Here is a 15,343-nt window from a genome sequence, read left to right on the forward strand (position 1 = left end):
CAAAAAAACTGTATAGGGATATCAAACAGTATAGGTAAGTGCTAAAACACATGTCGAAATCGGGGATATCCTCTAAGTGGGGGGTTGCTCTTTGCTGAAACACAAACTCCAGATTGTGGCTTTGTTCTCGTTACCAAAATGGACCTAAAAATTTCCCAGCAATGAGAAATATGTGTTTCAGTAATGAGACCGCCATTATGAGTCAGTAAACAATTGATCACATCACTAAAGCTTGGTAAGGTAATGGTTCTCAATGTTTCAGAATGAGCTTTTTAGTCATTTCGATAATGAGAAGGTCAAGTGTCATAAAGGTGGTGTTTGAGAATAAAATCCTCATTCCCACATATGACTGAAGAAATTAAATTGTTCTCATCTAAGGACTACTCCTCTAGAGCAGTGGGTCCCAAACTTTTTATAGTCCCGTACCCCTTCAAAACATTCAACCTCCAGCTGCGTACCCCTTCTAGCACCAGGGTCAGCGCACACTCAAATGTTTTTTTGACATCATTGTAAGCCTGCCACACACACTCTACAACCCGGCTCGTGGGAAGTGACAAAGAGCTCTTATTGGACCAGGGCACAAATAATAATAATCATAATAATCAATAAATGTTGCTCTTTAGTTAACCATCTAACATATAAAACCTTATTTGTTCATTGAAAATTGTGAATAACTCACCACAGGTTAATGAGAAAGGGTGTGCTTGAAAGGATGCACACAACTCTGCAATGTTGGGTTGTATTGGAGAGAGTCAGTCTAAATAATTTTCCATGCACATTCTGTGCCTGTATTTAGTTCATGCTAGTGAGGGTCAAGAATCCACTCTCACATAGGTACGTGGTTGCAAAGGGCATCAGTGTCTTAACTTTGGGACTGGGGGGGCAGTATTGAGAAGCTTGGATAAAAAGGTGCTCAGAGTAAACTACCTGCTACTCAGGGCCAAAAGCTAGAATATGCATATTATTAGTTAGATTTGGATAGAAAACACTCTGAAGTTTCTAAAACTGTTTGAATGATGTCTGTGAGTATAACAGAACTCATATGGCAGGCAAAAACCTGAGAAATAATCCAACCAGGAAGTGGGAAATCTGAGGTTTGTATTTTTCCAAGTCATTGCATATCGAATATACAGTGTCTATGGGGTCATATTGCACTTCCTAAGGCTTCCACTAGATGTCAACAGTCTTTAGAACCTTGTTTCAGGCTTCTACTGTGAAGGAGGAGAGAATGAGAGCTGTTTGAGCCAGAGGTCAGGCAGAGTGCCATGAGCTGATCACACGCGTGGCCGTGAGAGGTAGCTGCGTTCCATTGCATTTCTAAAGACAAAGGAATTCTCCGGTTGGAGCATTATTGAAGATTTATGATAAAAACATCCTAAAGATTGATTCTATACATCGTTTGACATGTTTCTACGAACTGTAATAGAACTTTGACATTTCGTCTGAACAAGTGATCGCGCATTATGCATTTAGATTACTGGGCTAAACGTGCAAGCAAAAAGGAGGTATTTGGACATAAATGATGGACTTTATCGAACAAAACAAACATTTATTGTGGAACTGGGATTCCTGGTAGTGCATTCCGATCAAGATCATCAAAGGTAAGTGAATATTTATAACGCTATTTCTGACTTTTCTGACACCTCTCTCTTTCTTTGGAAAATGTCTGGATGTTTTTCTGTGACTAGCGCTGACCTAACATAATCGCAAGGTGTGCTTTCGCAGTAAAGTCTTTTTGAAATCAGACACAGCGGTTGCATTAAGGAGAAGTTTATCTATATTTCCATGCATAACACTTGTATCTTTTATCAATGTTTATTATGAGTATTTCTGCAATTTGATGTGGCTCTCTGCACTTTCACTGGATGTTTGTTTGAGACAATGCATTTCTGATCATAACACACCAATTTCAAATGAGGTTTTTGGACATAAAGATTAACTTTATCGAACAAAACAATTTATTGTGTAACATGAAGTCCTGTGAGTGCCATCTGATGAAGATCAAAGGTTAGTGATTAATTTAATCGCCATTTCAGATTTTTGTGAGCCCTCTCCTTGGCTGGAAAATGGCTGGATGGTTTTCTGTGACTAGGTGCTGACCTAACAATCGTTTGGTGTGCTTTCGCCATAAAGCCCATTTAAAATCGGACGCTGTGGCTGGATTTACAAGAAGTTTATCTTTAAAATGGTGTAAAATACTTGTTTGTTTGAGGAATTTCATTATGGGATTTCTGTTGTTTTGAATTTGGTGCCATGCAATTTCACTGGCTGTTGGCGAGGTGGGACGCTACCGTCCCACATATCCCAGAGAGGTTAACCTGTTGATCCTACCCCCTACTTTTTCGAACATTCTGTTAAAAATCGCGCAACATTTCGGCGTCCTGCTACTCATGCCAGGAATATAGTATATGCATATGATTAGTATGTGTGGATAGAAAACACTCACGTTTCTAAAACTGGTTAAATCACTGCTGTGACTATAACAGAGCGTCTGTTTCATCGAAAAGCGCAAGAAAAACTGATCACTGAAAACTGAAAAAAATATCCATGCGCCACTTGCATGTATTCTTCAAGGGGCACGAAATTAAATAGGGCCGAGATTGCAAGTCCTACAGCTTCCACACGATGTCACCACTCTTGTCAATTGCCTGGGAGTTGTTCCTTGGTCAAACGAGGAAGAGAGACCACTTTCCATCCAGTCTCCGACAGGACGTAATGGAAGAGAGATTTTGGAAGATGATTTGAAGACGTGGAGCTATTGAATACACATCGCCTCGTGATCAATTTGATAGATTATTAACGTTTACTAATACCTAAAGTTGGATTACAAAAGTATTTCGAAGTGTTTTGTGAAAGTTTGTCGTCGACTTTTTTAATTTAAAAAAAATGACGTAGCGTTTTGAAACTGTCTTTTTTTCTGAATCACATAGTTTCCATAGATGGATATTTTGGGTATATATGGACCGATTTAATCGAAAAAAAAGACCCAATAGTGATGTTTATGGGACATATAGGAGTGCCAACAAAGAAGCTCGTCCAAGGTAATGAAAGTTTTATATTTTATTTCTGCTATTTGTGTAGCGCCGGCTACGCTAATTCTTTTGTTTACGTCACCTTCAGGTATTTCGGGGTGTTGCATGCTATCAGATAATAGCTTCTCATGCTTCTCATGCTTTCGCCGAAAAGCATTTTAATAATCTGACTTGTTGGCTAGATTCACAACGAGTGTAGCTTTAATTCAATGCCCTGCATGTGTGTTTTGATGAGCGTTTGAGTTTTAACGAGTGCTATTAGCATTTGGCGTAGCGCATTTGCATTTCCAGATGCCTAGATGGGACGCAGACGTCCCAGGTCGACGTAAGAGGTGCTTGAGTTCATTTGCACACACAAAAAAAAATCATACAATGATGGAAAGACCTGCGTGTTGTCCTTGTTAATACAGACAGAGAAGAGCTCCAACTTCTTAATCATAGCCTCAAATTTTGTCCCGCACATTGAATATAGTTGCGAAGAGTCCCTGTAATCCTAGATTCAGATCATTCAGCTGAGATAAAACATCACCCAGATAGGCCAGTGGTGTGAGAAACACGTCATCATGCAAGCAGTCAGACAAATTAAAATTATGGTCAGTAAAGACAACTTTAAGCTCGTCTCATTTCAAAAAAGTGTCAATACTTTGTCCCTTTGATAACCAGCGCACTTCTGCATGTTGAAAAAGTGTTACACGGTCGCTGACCATACCATTGCATAGTGCAGAAAATACACGAGAGTTCAGGGGCCTTGCTCTAACAAAGTTAACCATTTTCACTGTAGTGTCAAATGTCTTCCAAGCTGTCAGACATTCCCTTGGCAGCAAGATCTTCTCTGTGGATGCTGTAGTATACCCAAGTGGCGTCGGGAGCGATAGCTTGCATGTGTGTTACCACTCCAATATGTCTACCTGTCATGGCTTTTGAGACATCAGTACAGATACTAACATGAGCAGCAGCTATGTTTAGCTACATACAGACCGTTAGTGGAATTCCCACAAGAGTAACGGTTAATGTGATTGGATGTATATTATTTGACTAGGCTACCTGTATTTGACATTGTGTTGTTATTTCGCTAAACACTAGATCGTTTCATTTTATTTTTGGCAGTAAAACGGGGCTACTCGGGCGAGAGAGAAAAAAACCTCACTGTTTGAAAATGTTTGGGAATACCTGCTCTAGAAGATGCATCATGGGGTGACTACAACTGTCACGTTCTGACCATCGTTCTTGTGTGTTTTCCTTGTTTTAGTGTTGGTCAGGACGTGAGCTGGGTGGGCATTCTATGTTGTGTGTCTGGTTTGTCTATTTCTATGTTTGGCCTGATATAGTTCTCAATCAGAGGCAGGTGTGAGTCATTGTCTCTGATTGGGAACCATATTTAGGTAGCCTGTTTTGTGTTGGGTTTTGTGGGTGATTGTTCCTGTCTTTGTGTTTGTGGCACCAGATAGGACTGTTTCGTTTTTTTCACGTTTTGTAGATTGTTGTATTTTCATCTTTATTAAAGATGTACAAAACTAACCACGCTGCATTTTGGTACGCCTCTCTTTCACCAGAAGAAAACTGTTACAGAATCACCCACCACAACAGGACCAAGCGGTGTGGTGACAGGCAGTAGCAGCAGGAGCAGTGAAAGGAGGAATGGACATGGGAAGACGTTTTGGACGGCAAGGGTTGTTACACTTGGGAGGAAATACTGGCTGGAAGAGATCGCCTCCCATGGGAACAGGTGGAGGCACTTAGGAGAGCAGACGCAGCCGGAGAGAGGAGCTGGCGATACAGGGGAACACGGTTGGCAAGGAAGCCCGAGAGTCAGCCACAAAAATGTATTGGGGGGGGCACACAGGAAGTATGGCGACGCCAGGTAGGAGCCCTGCGCAAACTTCCTGTGCTTACCGGGGGGCTAGAGAGACCGGGCAGGCACCGTGTTATGCTGCGGTACATACCAGCTCCTCGTATCGGCCGGGCTAGAGCATCGAGCCAAGTGTCATGAAGCCGGCTCTATGCATCTGGTCTCCAGTGCGTCTCCTTGGGCCGGCTTACATGGCACCAGCCTTGCGCATGGTGTCCCCGGTTCACCTGCATAGCCCAGTGCGGGCTATTCCACCTCGCCGCACTGGCAGGGCGACCGGGAGCATTCAACCGGGTAAGGTTGGGCAGGCTCGGTGCTCAAGAGCTCCAGTGCGCCTGCACGGTCCGGTCTATCAAGTACCACCTCCACGCACCAGCCCTCTGGTGGCAGCTCCCCGCACCAGGCTTCCTGTGCGTGTCCTCGGCCCAGTACCACCAGTGCCAGCACCACGCACCAGGCCTATAGTGTGCTTCGCTTGTCCGGCGCTGCCAGAGCTCCCGCCCCTCAGTCCAGAGGCGCCAGAGCTCCTCAGTCCAGCGCAGCCGGAGTCTCCCGCCTGTCCGGTGCTGCCAGAGCTCCCGCCCCTCAGTCCAGAGGCGCCAGAGCTCCTGCCCCTCAGTCCAGAGGCGCCAGAGCTCAGTCCAGCGCTTCCAGAGTTTCTCTCCAGCGTTGCCGGAGCTTCCCGTCTGCACAGCGCCATCAGAGTCGCCAGTCTGCCCAGCGCCGCCAGTGCCGCCAGTCTGCCCAGCGCCGCCAGTGCCGCCAGTCTGCAAGGAGCCGCCAGTGCCGCCAGTCTGCAAGGAGCCGCCAGTGCCGCCAGTGCCGCCAGTCAGCCAGGAGCCAGGATCCGCCAGAGCCGCCAGTCTACCAGGATCCGTTAGATCCGCCAGTCAGCCAGGATCCGCCATTCAGCCAGGATGGCTGACTGTTTCGGTTTTTTCACGTTTCTTGTTTTGTAGATTGTTGTATTTTAATCTTTATTAAAGATGTACAAAACTAACCACGCTGCATTTTGGTCCGCCTCTCTTTCACCAGAAGAAAACCGTTACAACAACTTTCTTTAAAAAATGATGTTTCTCATTACCGTCATTGCTGTAAAAACACATGTCCACAGACAATGTTTTTATGTAATAAATATAGTTTTATGTAAACTTCAAGTAGCATAAACATTATGGTTTCTGGACAAACTATAGCAACAATGTTTAATTCAAAAAATAATAATCTAAAAGCAAAATTACCAGAGAATTTAATCTGGACACATTTGGGTAATAAGAATCTGAGGTGAAAATGTACACAATTCAGGAAAAAAATATCAAACGTATTTAAAATATGACACAAACTAGGCATCTTAGTCTTCAGAATGATAGTTGATTGTTTCCAACTCAATTTGTTACTGCAAACCGCTAACAATTCAAATCGGCAAAAATGACAAATTAATTAGTACGTGATGGGATTTCAGAACCTTGGGTCAGGGGAACATCACTGCGTTTCCTAATCTGGTCGTGGTAGATGCCTAGTCTCCCTTACGGCTCAAATCAGGTGTCTACATAGTACATACCATAGACAAACACAATTCTCTCACACACACACACACACAGAGAGAGAGAAATCAGCTCAGAGACCCAGCTCATGAGCACCATCAGCAACAGGTTTGAATTTAGAATGGGAAATTAATGTGTTTATTCAACAAATCCTCATATCGCATCGATTTGTTTCAAACTAAAACATATCGTTCCGGTATTGGAAAGCATGTATATAGAAGGGAAAGATGCACATACCTATGCCATAAACTGGCATTTTAACCAAACTCTCAAATGGTACAACAAGTCCGTGTTAACAAATACAATTCCCAATTAGGAACTGAACTAATTGTAACCATATAGCCAAGCGTGCTTGCGGCCTTGCCTAGATAAAAACCTAGCTGTGTAGAAAGAACAAAAGCTGTGTATGATGCCACAGGTGGCTAATGTGCTGCATAGATTGTCGCCAACGCAAACCACAAATTGGTTATACACCAAACACAGGTGTGATCTTTCACAGGCAACACCTTTGGGTGATATACCAACAGACAAAAACTGGGTGTCCACTTTCAGTCACACCTGCGTGACAGTGCCGAGGGTGGCAAACAGAAGTGATGAGGGCTGGGAGAAACGATAACATGTCAAGATGTCCTCTTCTCCAATGCTAACTAAGCCTTAATCATACATAAGTCAACGGGGGCTAATGCTCTCACTGCCTACTGCACACCGTCAAGCCGTTTCCGGTTGTCACGGTTCATTAAATTTGTCTGTAGTGGAGGACCACTTACAGGCCTCGAAAGGCTCTGATATTAAACGGATACAGACTGACTGTCAAACTGAAACACTCACTCAAATCCAGCCAAGGCATCTCTATGAGAGATGAATAAAGACCCCTTAGTCAGTGATGTGCAATTGGACTTGGGAGAGGGGGCTCAGTCTCCTGACACTATAACCAAGTGTAGTATATGGGCAATGTGGGCATCATTGCTCTAATCCTTGAAAGTAATGAAATCAGAGAGAGAAACCGGGGACCCTAAATATTGACGTGTAAAGCGATGCACACAGGGGTCTTGTCACGACAACTTCAGAAGTGTCCTCTCGAGTAGCCATAGTGGGAATGAAAACATTCATATGAACTTGTTTGAAGTTCAAGGGGTCAGGTAGGTCATAAAAGCCAAAATAGCCTTCAAAAATAGGTTCAAACATGAGGACTCAGCCCTATAGCCTACCTGCTCGGTTGACCATTTCAGGGTTTGTGACACCCCAGTTTAGTGTTAGGCCTACATTGTAAAACACCAATATAAAATGTAGCCTATTCACTGTAAGGATACATATTCACATAACAGTAGTTGAAAAGGGTATGCACCTTGAACGGTGACTCAAAGACTCCCAGAGTAGAATACTTCAAAAGTGTAGAACAGGGATTATCCTGTTTGATTCTCTCTGGTGAAATAACAGATCACAAGGTCAGAGTTTCGGAGAGCACACAAAATTGACTTGTCAACATGCTACCTGTCCTCTTGGACAAATAAAACATTGGGACCTCAACATCTGGCAGCAGCATGCAAAAAGCTCCAACTCCCAAATAGTATTTTTCTGGAATAAATATTTGCCATCTTGGTGTTGTGAGAAATATAATAATTGGAAACAGTGACTTCGGAACCCTCATAAATCCTTTCTGAATATATATTTCAAATAACTAATTCATCTTTTTGGAATAACTCGAATGACAAAAAAATACAACTTCAGAGGAGTGAAATGAAAGACTCAAATAAGATTCTTTGAAGGAGCACACCTATCTAAAATTCCAATGTTTATTACTAATTTAAATGGGAGGAGTATACAAAGAGTAAGACAAGTTATTGGAACCGCGGCGATAACTTGAGGAAGTCCGATACTTAGGATGGCATCCAAAAGCTAGGCGCCCCCTTTCGGACGCCTGTCTCACTGTGCTGTTACTGTACCCTCCGGTGGACAAGACCCCAAAACTTGAAGTGTCAAACTGATATTCTTGTAGTCCCACAAGCTTCCTTCAACACAAAGTCTCCGGCTACATGTTTCTCAGAGCCAACCATAGTCTAAAGCACAAAATATATATCTATATTTTTTTTACTTTCCACCGAGAAGCACAAATACAGTGTTCCCTGCTGATATGAAACACACCTCCGCCTGCCAGTTCAAATATTTCCAGGGCATGTTTATTGGATATCTTTTAGCCCCCTCTACTGGTTACAAAGAACAGTTTCAGGGACCCGCACTAGTGAAACATCACCCCACCATCCACACACTGTCAGGTTTAGATTTTCCACCTTCACGTAACCCTCTCCATCACCCTGATTCATAATCAACCAATATCCAGAAATGCCAGGTGGGTTCGGGCGCTGACCACAGCGGATGGTCGGGGGACCGGAACATGATTACAAATAATTTGTCAATGGCAAATTGACCGCAAGAAACTGAAACAGATATAATATCGGCATAGAACAATCATATCAAACCTTGCTTAAACAGATTTACAAAATAAAATCACTTGGAGATGATTTCCTGGTGTTCTCACAGTCTTATGTCTAACAATAAAATTGTAAAAATCTAAATGTTTTTTTTGCTCAGAAATAAACCAATTAAAAACCTGCAGGCCGCCAGTTAGAAAACCCTGCTGTAGAAGTACCGTCCAGGTGGAAATGTAGTCCTCGTCAGCTACAGGAAATGAATGAGAGAAATGGGCTACCTAGAGAATAGTAATACATGTTCAGTATATAGCAAACAGCTAGACCTGTCTTGCATGGTCTGTTGCAATCCTCTCTAGTAGCAGGAAGTCAGACAGGGAGTCTGAACGGCTGTATATCAACTCTAATTAAGCTCTCCCAAGGGGACCGGGGGAGGCATTGACTGATGGGACTAACGGGCAAATCGAGATATACGCTTGTGGTCCAAAACTGCAACAGGAAGTGAGGAAGACTTGACACACAAACTGACAGACCAGCCAGACGAGACCATCCGTGAACAATGGACTGACTGACAAGCACACAGGTTGACAGACAGAGAGACAGTAGCTTGACCGACAAGGAGACAGAGACACAAAGACAGATAAATCAGCAAGTCAATTCAAAAAGAGGCAGACCAGCAGTCTAGTAAATAGACAGGCGAATGGATGGATGATTGGAGAGAGGCGTAGTAGGCTGTCAAGAGTAACTCACGTGGCTTCTGGCCCCATACGTGCAGGTGTAGCTTCCCAGAGGAGTAGTAGATGAAGCCCAGGACCAGCATGGGGCACAGGACGAACAGCAGCTTGTGTGAGGGCTTCATGGTGGTTCTCAGTCATTCACATGGCACATCACCTACAGGACAGATGCAGAGGAGGAAAAGGGAGTTGAGAATGAAGGAGTCAGTGCAAATAGTCAGTGCAAATAGGATGACTGGCTGTGAGAAATCACTTAGGCCAGGGTTCCCCAACTGGTGTGTTTTATTTGCCCCCCCACCCCCCAAGTTCTGAGCAGAAAAACGCTTTATATATATTTAGCATTTTCATTGTTGGACATAAAAGAGACACCAGGATATCAGCTCCAATTGATTTTACATTTTGGAAATCTGTACAAGTATTCCCATACATAATAAAGAGACACGTGATCATATACAAAAAAGGTAAGCAAGGTTTGAAATGATTTCATTTGAGTAAAACATTATATCTGTCCAGGCTTCTTGCAGTCAATTTGCAGTACAAATTGTTCCTGCTCCCCACAATCCAATCATGAAAAATAAATGATGATCCCTGGCTTAGGCTAATGTCAAACCTCACCCAATCTACTCTTGGGCTCTGCCCAAAGAATGTAAGAGAGGCATTGTAATCTAGAGCAATGCTTTTTAAAATATTTGTTATAAGGCCATTTTTTTTCTAGATTTCAGAAAATGGTAGTTACAGGTGTTCAAACACGCAAAAATCTCTGCCCCCCCTAGGGACCTCCCCTCGTCCGTACTTAGTGGCGCCACAACCTTGTTAAAAAAAAATCCTCGGGAGAACCCTTTACGCTCTTTAGAGACAATCAATCTAAGACTACCCAATGCAGCGTTTATGCAATAAGGTGGATCACCAATAAGTGCTATTAGTTTCACTTTTCCATTATGCTAAGATCAGTGCTCATGGGGATGGGGAAGATAAAGAAGTATGTTTTAACAGGTAAAGCACACCCTGCTTGTCAGCTACTTAAGAAACTGCAATGGTTGAAAGTGGTCAACACTTTGTAGTTAAAGAAAGATTTTATGCTGAGCCAAAACCCAAACTAGGCTAATCATACAGTATAGTCTTGTGAGAGAGACGTTTTTTAATTTCCCAAAACATAAAAAAGGTCTCATTCTCTCCATAACTGAGGTAATATTATCCAACTGGCTTCCTCTAACATCGGTTCCCTTGTTTCCACTGAGACAAAGGAAAAGCCACTATGCCCTGAGATCTGAGCGTAGCACCGAAAAACGAAGAAATAGTGACTGGATCTGGATAATGAAACCATTCCTTTAATATATTCTACAATATACTGTGCCATGTCCAAATTACCCTGGCCCCGAATGTTAAGAAAATATAATCCAACTTTGCAAATGTTGTCTCACCTGCAAATTCCAATAATCTTCTTTATCACTCACAGAACCTGTCGAGACACATTACACAGCTTGGATTGTGGGAGTGATATGTAAAACTGAGCCACAATTCATATTCCAGTTCGCTTTCCTTTTCTCTCTCTCGCAGAACAGCTAAGGGCTTGCGCAAACAATAGTCTTCAAAATCACTGCAGAGCGAAGCAACTGCACTGAGCTGAATTAGCGTTGAAATATGATTACATTACTTCTCTTTACAGGGACCACTAGAAAAGCAATGGAGCAGCTGAAAAAGTAACAGATGACGAGGGGTTAAAAGCAAAGGCATACTATAGGACTTGACGAATCTACGCCTGTGACAGGACTAATCATAGAAAGATTACATTCAATAAATCTGTGTAACGCGACTGACACGCTTTTGTGTTGTTTCTCAAAGACAAACAGTCAAGTCAAAGCAATACACTGCCCTAGGGCAGTGGTTCCCAAACTTTTATAGTTCCGTACCCCTTCAAACATTCAAACTCCAGCTGCGTACCCCCTCTAGCACCAAGGTCAGCGCACTCTCAAAAAAATTTTTTGCCATCATTGTAAGCCTGCCATACACACACACACACACACACACACACACACACACACACACTATACAATACATTTATTAAACATAAGAATGAGTGACCCGGCTCGTGGGAAGTGACAAAGAGCTCTTATAGGACCAGGGCACAAATAACAATGATCAATCATTTTGCTCTTTAGTAAACCAGCTTACATATAAAACCTTATTTGTTCATCGAAAATTGAGAATAACTCACCACAGGTTAATGAGAAGGGTGTGCTTGAAAGGATGCAAATAACTCTGCAATGTTGGGTTGTATTAGAGAGTCTCAGTCTTAAATCATTTTCCACACACAGTCTGTGCCTGTATTTAGTTCATGATAGTGAGGGCCGAGAATCCACTCTCACATAGGTGCGTGGTTGCCAAGGCAGGATACTCTGAGCGCAGCCCAAACCAGAAATCTGGCAGTAGCTTCTGATTTAAATTCCATTTCCACAGAACCGCTTGTTGCAATTTCGATGAGGCTCTCTTGTTCAGATATTGGTAAGTGGACTGGAGGCAGGGCATGAAGGGGATAATGAATCCAGTTATTTGTGTCATCTAATTCAGGAAAGTACCTGAGTAATTGTGCACCGAACTCACTAAGGTGCTTTGCTATATCACATTTGACATTGTCCTTAAGCTTGAGTTCATTTGCACACAAAAAAAATCATACACTGATGGAAAGACCTGTGTGTTGTTAATGCAGACAGAGAAGAGCAACTTCTTAAATCATAGCCTCAATTTTGTCCCGCACATTGAATATAGTTGCGGAGAGTCCCTGTAATCCTAGATTCAGATCATTCAGGCGAGAAAAAACATCACCCAGATAGGACAAGCGTGTGAGAAACTAATCATCATGCAAGCGGTCAGACAAGTGAAAATGATGGTCAGTAAAAACAACTTTAAGCTCGTCTCTCAATTTAGAAAAAAACATGTCAATACTTCGCCCCTTGATAACCAGCACACTTCTGTATGTTGTAAAAGCGTTACATGGTTGCTGCCCATATCATTGCATGGTTCAGAAAATAGAGTTCAGGGGCCTTTCTTTAACAAAGTTGCCCATTAGTTATATTTCAGATGGTGTCAACATAAATTGTCATGCACTTTGAAGTAGAATGTCCATTTAAAAAGTCACCAGAAATGACCTCGCAGTCGTTCTACATAAAATTCTTGCCAACATCCTAGGGGAAACACTGATGTGCTGCTCTTAGAGGGGTTGGCTGACAACTAGTGGTGTAACGGAGTGGTTGATCTGTACGTATCACCCCCCCCGCGCGGTTCAGCACGCATGTGAACCGCAGATCAATTGCAAAGTTTAACCATCATAATGTGAAATAGTTTTACTGCCGCTGTTACTTTTTAAAGTAATAATTCCCTAAATCTCGAGGCAGAGTTGCAGTGAAAAGATAAAGACAAGACAGATGCGTGCTGTGTTTTACTTTTAAAGCAGTTTAGTGTACTGTTCACTTGAGCGGGGCATGTTCAATCAATCCTTGATGCTCGCGTTGCAAAAAGCAAAGAAGACAAAAAAAGAGCAGTGACAGCCATGGCTAGCGGAGGAGCTGAAGAACTGGAAAAGCCTCCCGCTTCATTTAAGTCTCATGTATGGGAGCATTTTGGCTTTCCTGTCAGATATGGAATGAGGGTGGTGGACAACACCATTACGGTGTGTAGGCATTGTGCCACAAGAAATCTGTGTGGATCATGAAAATACATTGAGCATGGCCACACAATTAAAGCGTCATCACCCTGGTGTGTTAGTGACGGGAGCCAACTCAGCCAAGAAACAACAACTTCTCACCGCGGCATATAAGCAGCCCTTTGCTGCAGAATCAGACCGGGCCTAAGCCATCACCAAATCTATTGGGATGTTTATCTCTGCAGACATGAGGCCATACTCTGTTGTGGAAAACAAAGGGTTTAAAAATATGGTTAAAGTGATTGAGCCACGCTTCGAAATCCCCTGGCGCACCCACTACAGTATAAAGATCGTGCCAGATCGGTATGAACAGGAAAAGATCAAAATTGACAAATTATCCAAGGCATCCTCTGTTTCCCTCACCACAGATGGCTGGACCTCCAGAGCAACGGAAAGCTACGTGACTGTGACTGATCACGACACCACATAGGAGTGGGAGATGCGAAGTCTGGTGCTACAGACACACCCCCTCTATGAGAGTCACACAGGCACAAATCTGGCACAGGTACTGCTAGCAGTAGCAGAGTGGAAGCTAGAGAGTAGAGGTCGGCCGATTATGATTTTTCAACGCCGATACCAATTATTGGAGGGCATAAAAAGCCGATACCGATGAATCGGCTGATTTTTAAAATGTATTTGTAATAATGACAATTACAACAATACTGATTTAACACTTACTTTAACTTAATACATCAAAAAAATTAATGTAGCCTTAAATAAATAATGAAACATGTTCAATTTGGTTTAAATAATGCAAAAACAAAGTGTTGGAGAAGAAAGTAAAAGTGCAATATGTGCCATGTAAGAAAGCAACAAGCTGGTAGTTCCTTTTAACATGAGTCTTCAATATTCCCAGGTAAGAAGTTTTAGGTTGTAGTTATTATAGGAATTATAGGACTATTTCCCTCTATACCATTTGTATTTCATATACCTTTGACTATTGGATGCTTTTATAGGCACTTTAGTATTGCCAGTGTAACAGTATAGCTTCCGTCCCTCTCCTCGCTCCTACCTGGGCTCGAACCAGGAACACGTCGACAACAGCCACCCTCGAAGCAGCGTTACCCATGCAGAGCAAGGGAAACAACTACTCCAAGTCTCAGAGCGAGTGATGTTTGAAACGCTATTAGCGCGCACCCCGCTAACTAGCTAGCCATTTCACATCGTTACACCAGCCTAATCTCGGGAGTTGATAGGCTTGAATTGATAAACAGCAGAGCTGCTGGCAAAACGCACTAAAGTGCTGTTTGAATGAATGCTTATGAGTCTGCTGGTGCCCACCATCGCTCAGTCAGACTGCTCTATCAAATCATAGACTTAATTATAACATAACACACAGAAATACAAGCCTTTGGTCATTAATATGGTCGAATCCGGACACTATCATCTCGAAAACAAAACATTTATTCTTTCAGTGAAATACGGAACCTTTGCATATTTTATCTAACAGGTGGCATCCATCAGTCTAAATATTCCTGTTACATTGCACAACCTTCAATGTTATGTCATAATTACGTAAAATTCTGGCAAATTAGTTCGCAATGAGCCAGGCGGCCCAAACTGTTGCATATAACCTGACTCTGCGTGCAATGAACGCAAGAGAAGTGACAATTTCACCTTGTTAATATTGCCTGCTAACCTGGATTTCTTTTAGCTAAATATGCAGGTTTAAAAATATACACTTCTGTGTATTGATTTTAAGAAAGGCATTGAGGTTTATGGTTAGGTACACGGAGCAACGAGTCCTTTTTCACAAATGCGCACTGCATCGATTATATGCAACGCAGGACACGCTAGATAAACTAGTAATATCAACCATGTGTAGTTATAACTAGTGATTATGATTGATTAACTTTAATGCTAGCTAGCAACTTACCTTGGCTTCTTACTGCATTCGCATGACAGGCGGGCTCCTCGTGAGGCAGGTGGTTAGAGCGTTGGACTAGTTAACCGTAAGGTTGCAAGATTGAATAACTGAGCTGACAAGGTAAAAATCTGTCGTTCTGCTCCTGAACAAGGCAGTTAACCCACCATTCCTAGGCCGTCATTGAAAATAAGAAT

At 42.6% G+C, this 15,343-nt stretch overlaps 1 protein-coding gene across 4 annotated transcripts in view; it reads right to left on the bottom strand.

Annotated features, from left to right (window-relative positions):
- Positions 1–15,343, bottom strand: part of LOC112260287 (CMP-N-acetylneuraminate-beta-1,4-galactoside alpha-2,3-sialyltransferase) — an 87,648-nt gene that overhangs the window by 58,739 nt on the left and 13,566 nt on the right. For 3 of the 4 annotated variants that reach the window (XM_024435279.2, XM_024435276.2, XM_024435278.2), the window contains exon 2: positions 9,599–9,739. In XM_024435279.2, the coding sequence (XP_024291047.1) occupies positions 9,599–9,707 (109 nt within the window). In that variant the 5' untranslated portion in view covers positions 9,708–9,739. Of the gene's footprint in view, positions 1–9,598; positions 9,740–11,003; positions 11,042–15,343 lie in introns of all 4 variants that reach the window. The other variant, XM_024435277.2, reaches the window with a different exon arrangement.

The sequence above is a fragment of the Oncorhynchus tshawytscha genome, linkage group LG10 (assembly GCF_018296145.1).
Source record: "Oncorhynchus tshawytscha isolate Ot180627B linkage group LG10, Otsh_v2.0, whole genome shotgun sequence".
NCBI lineage: Eukaryota > Metazoa > Chordata > Actinopteri > Salmoniformes > Salmonidae > Oncorhynchus > Oncorhynchus tshawytscha.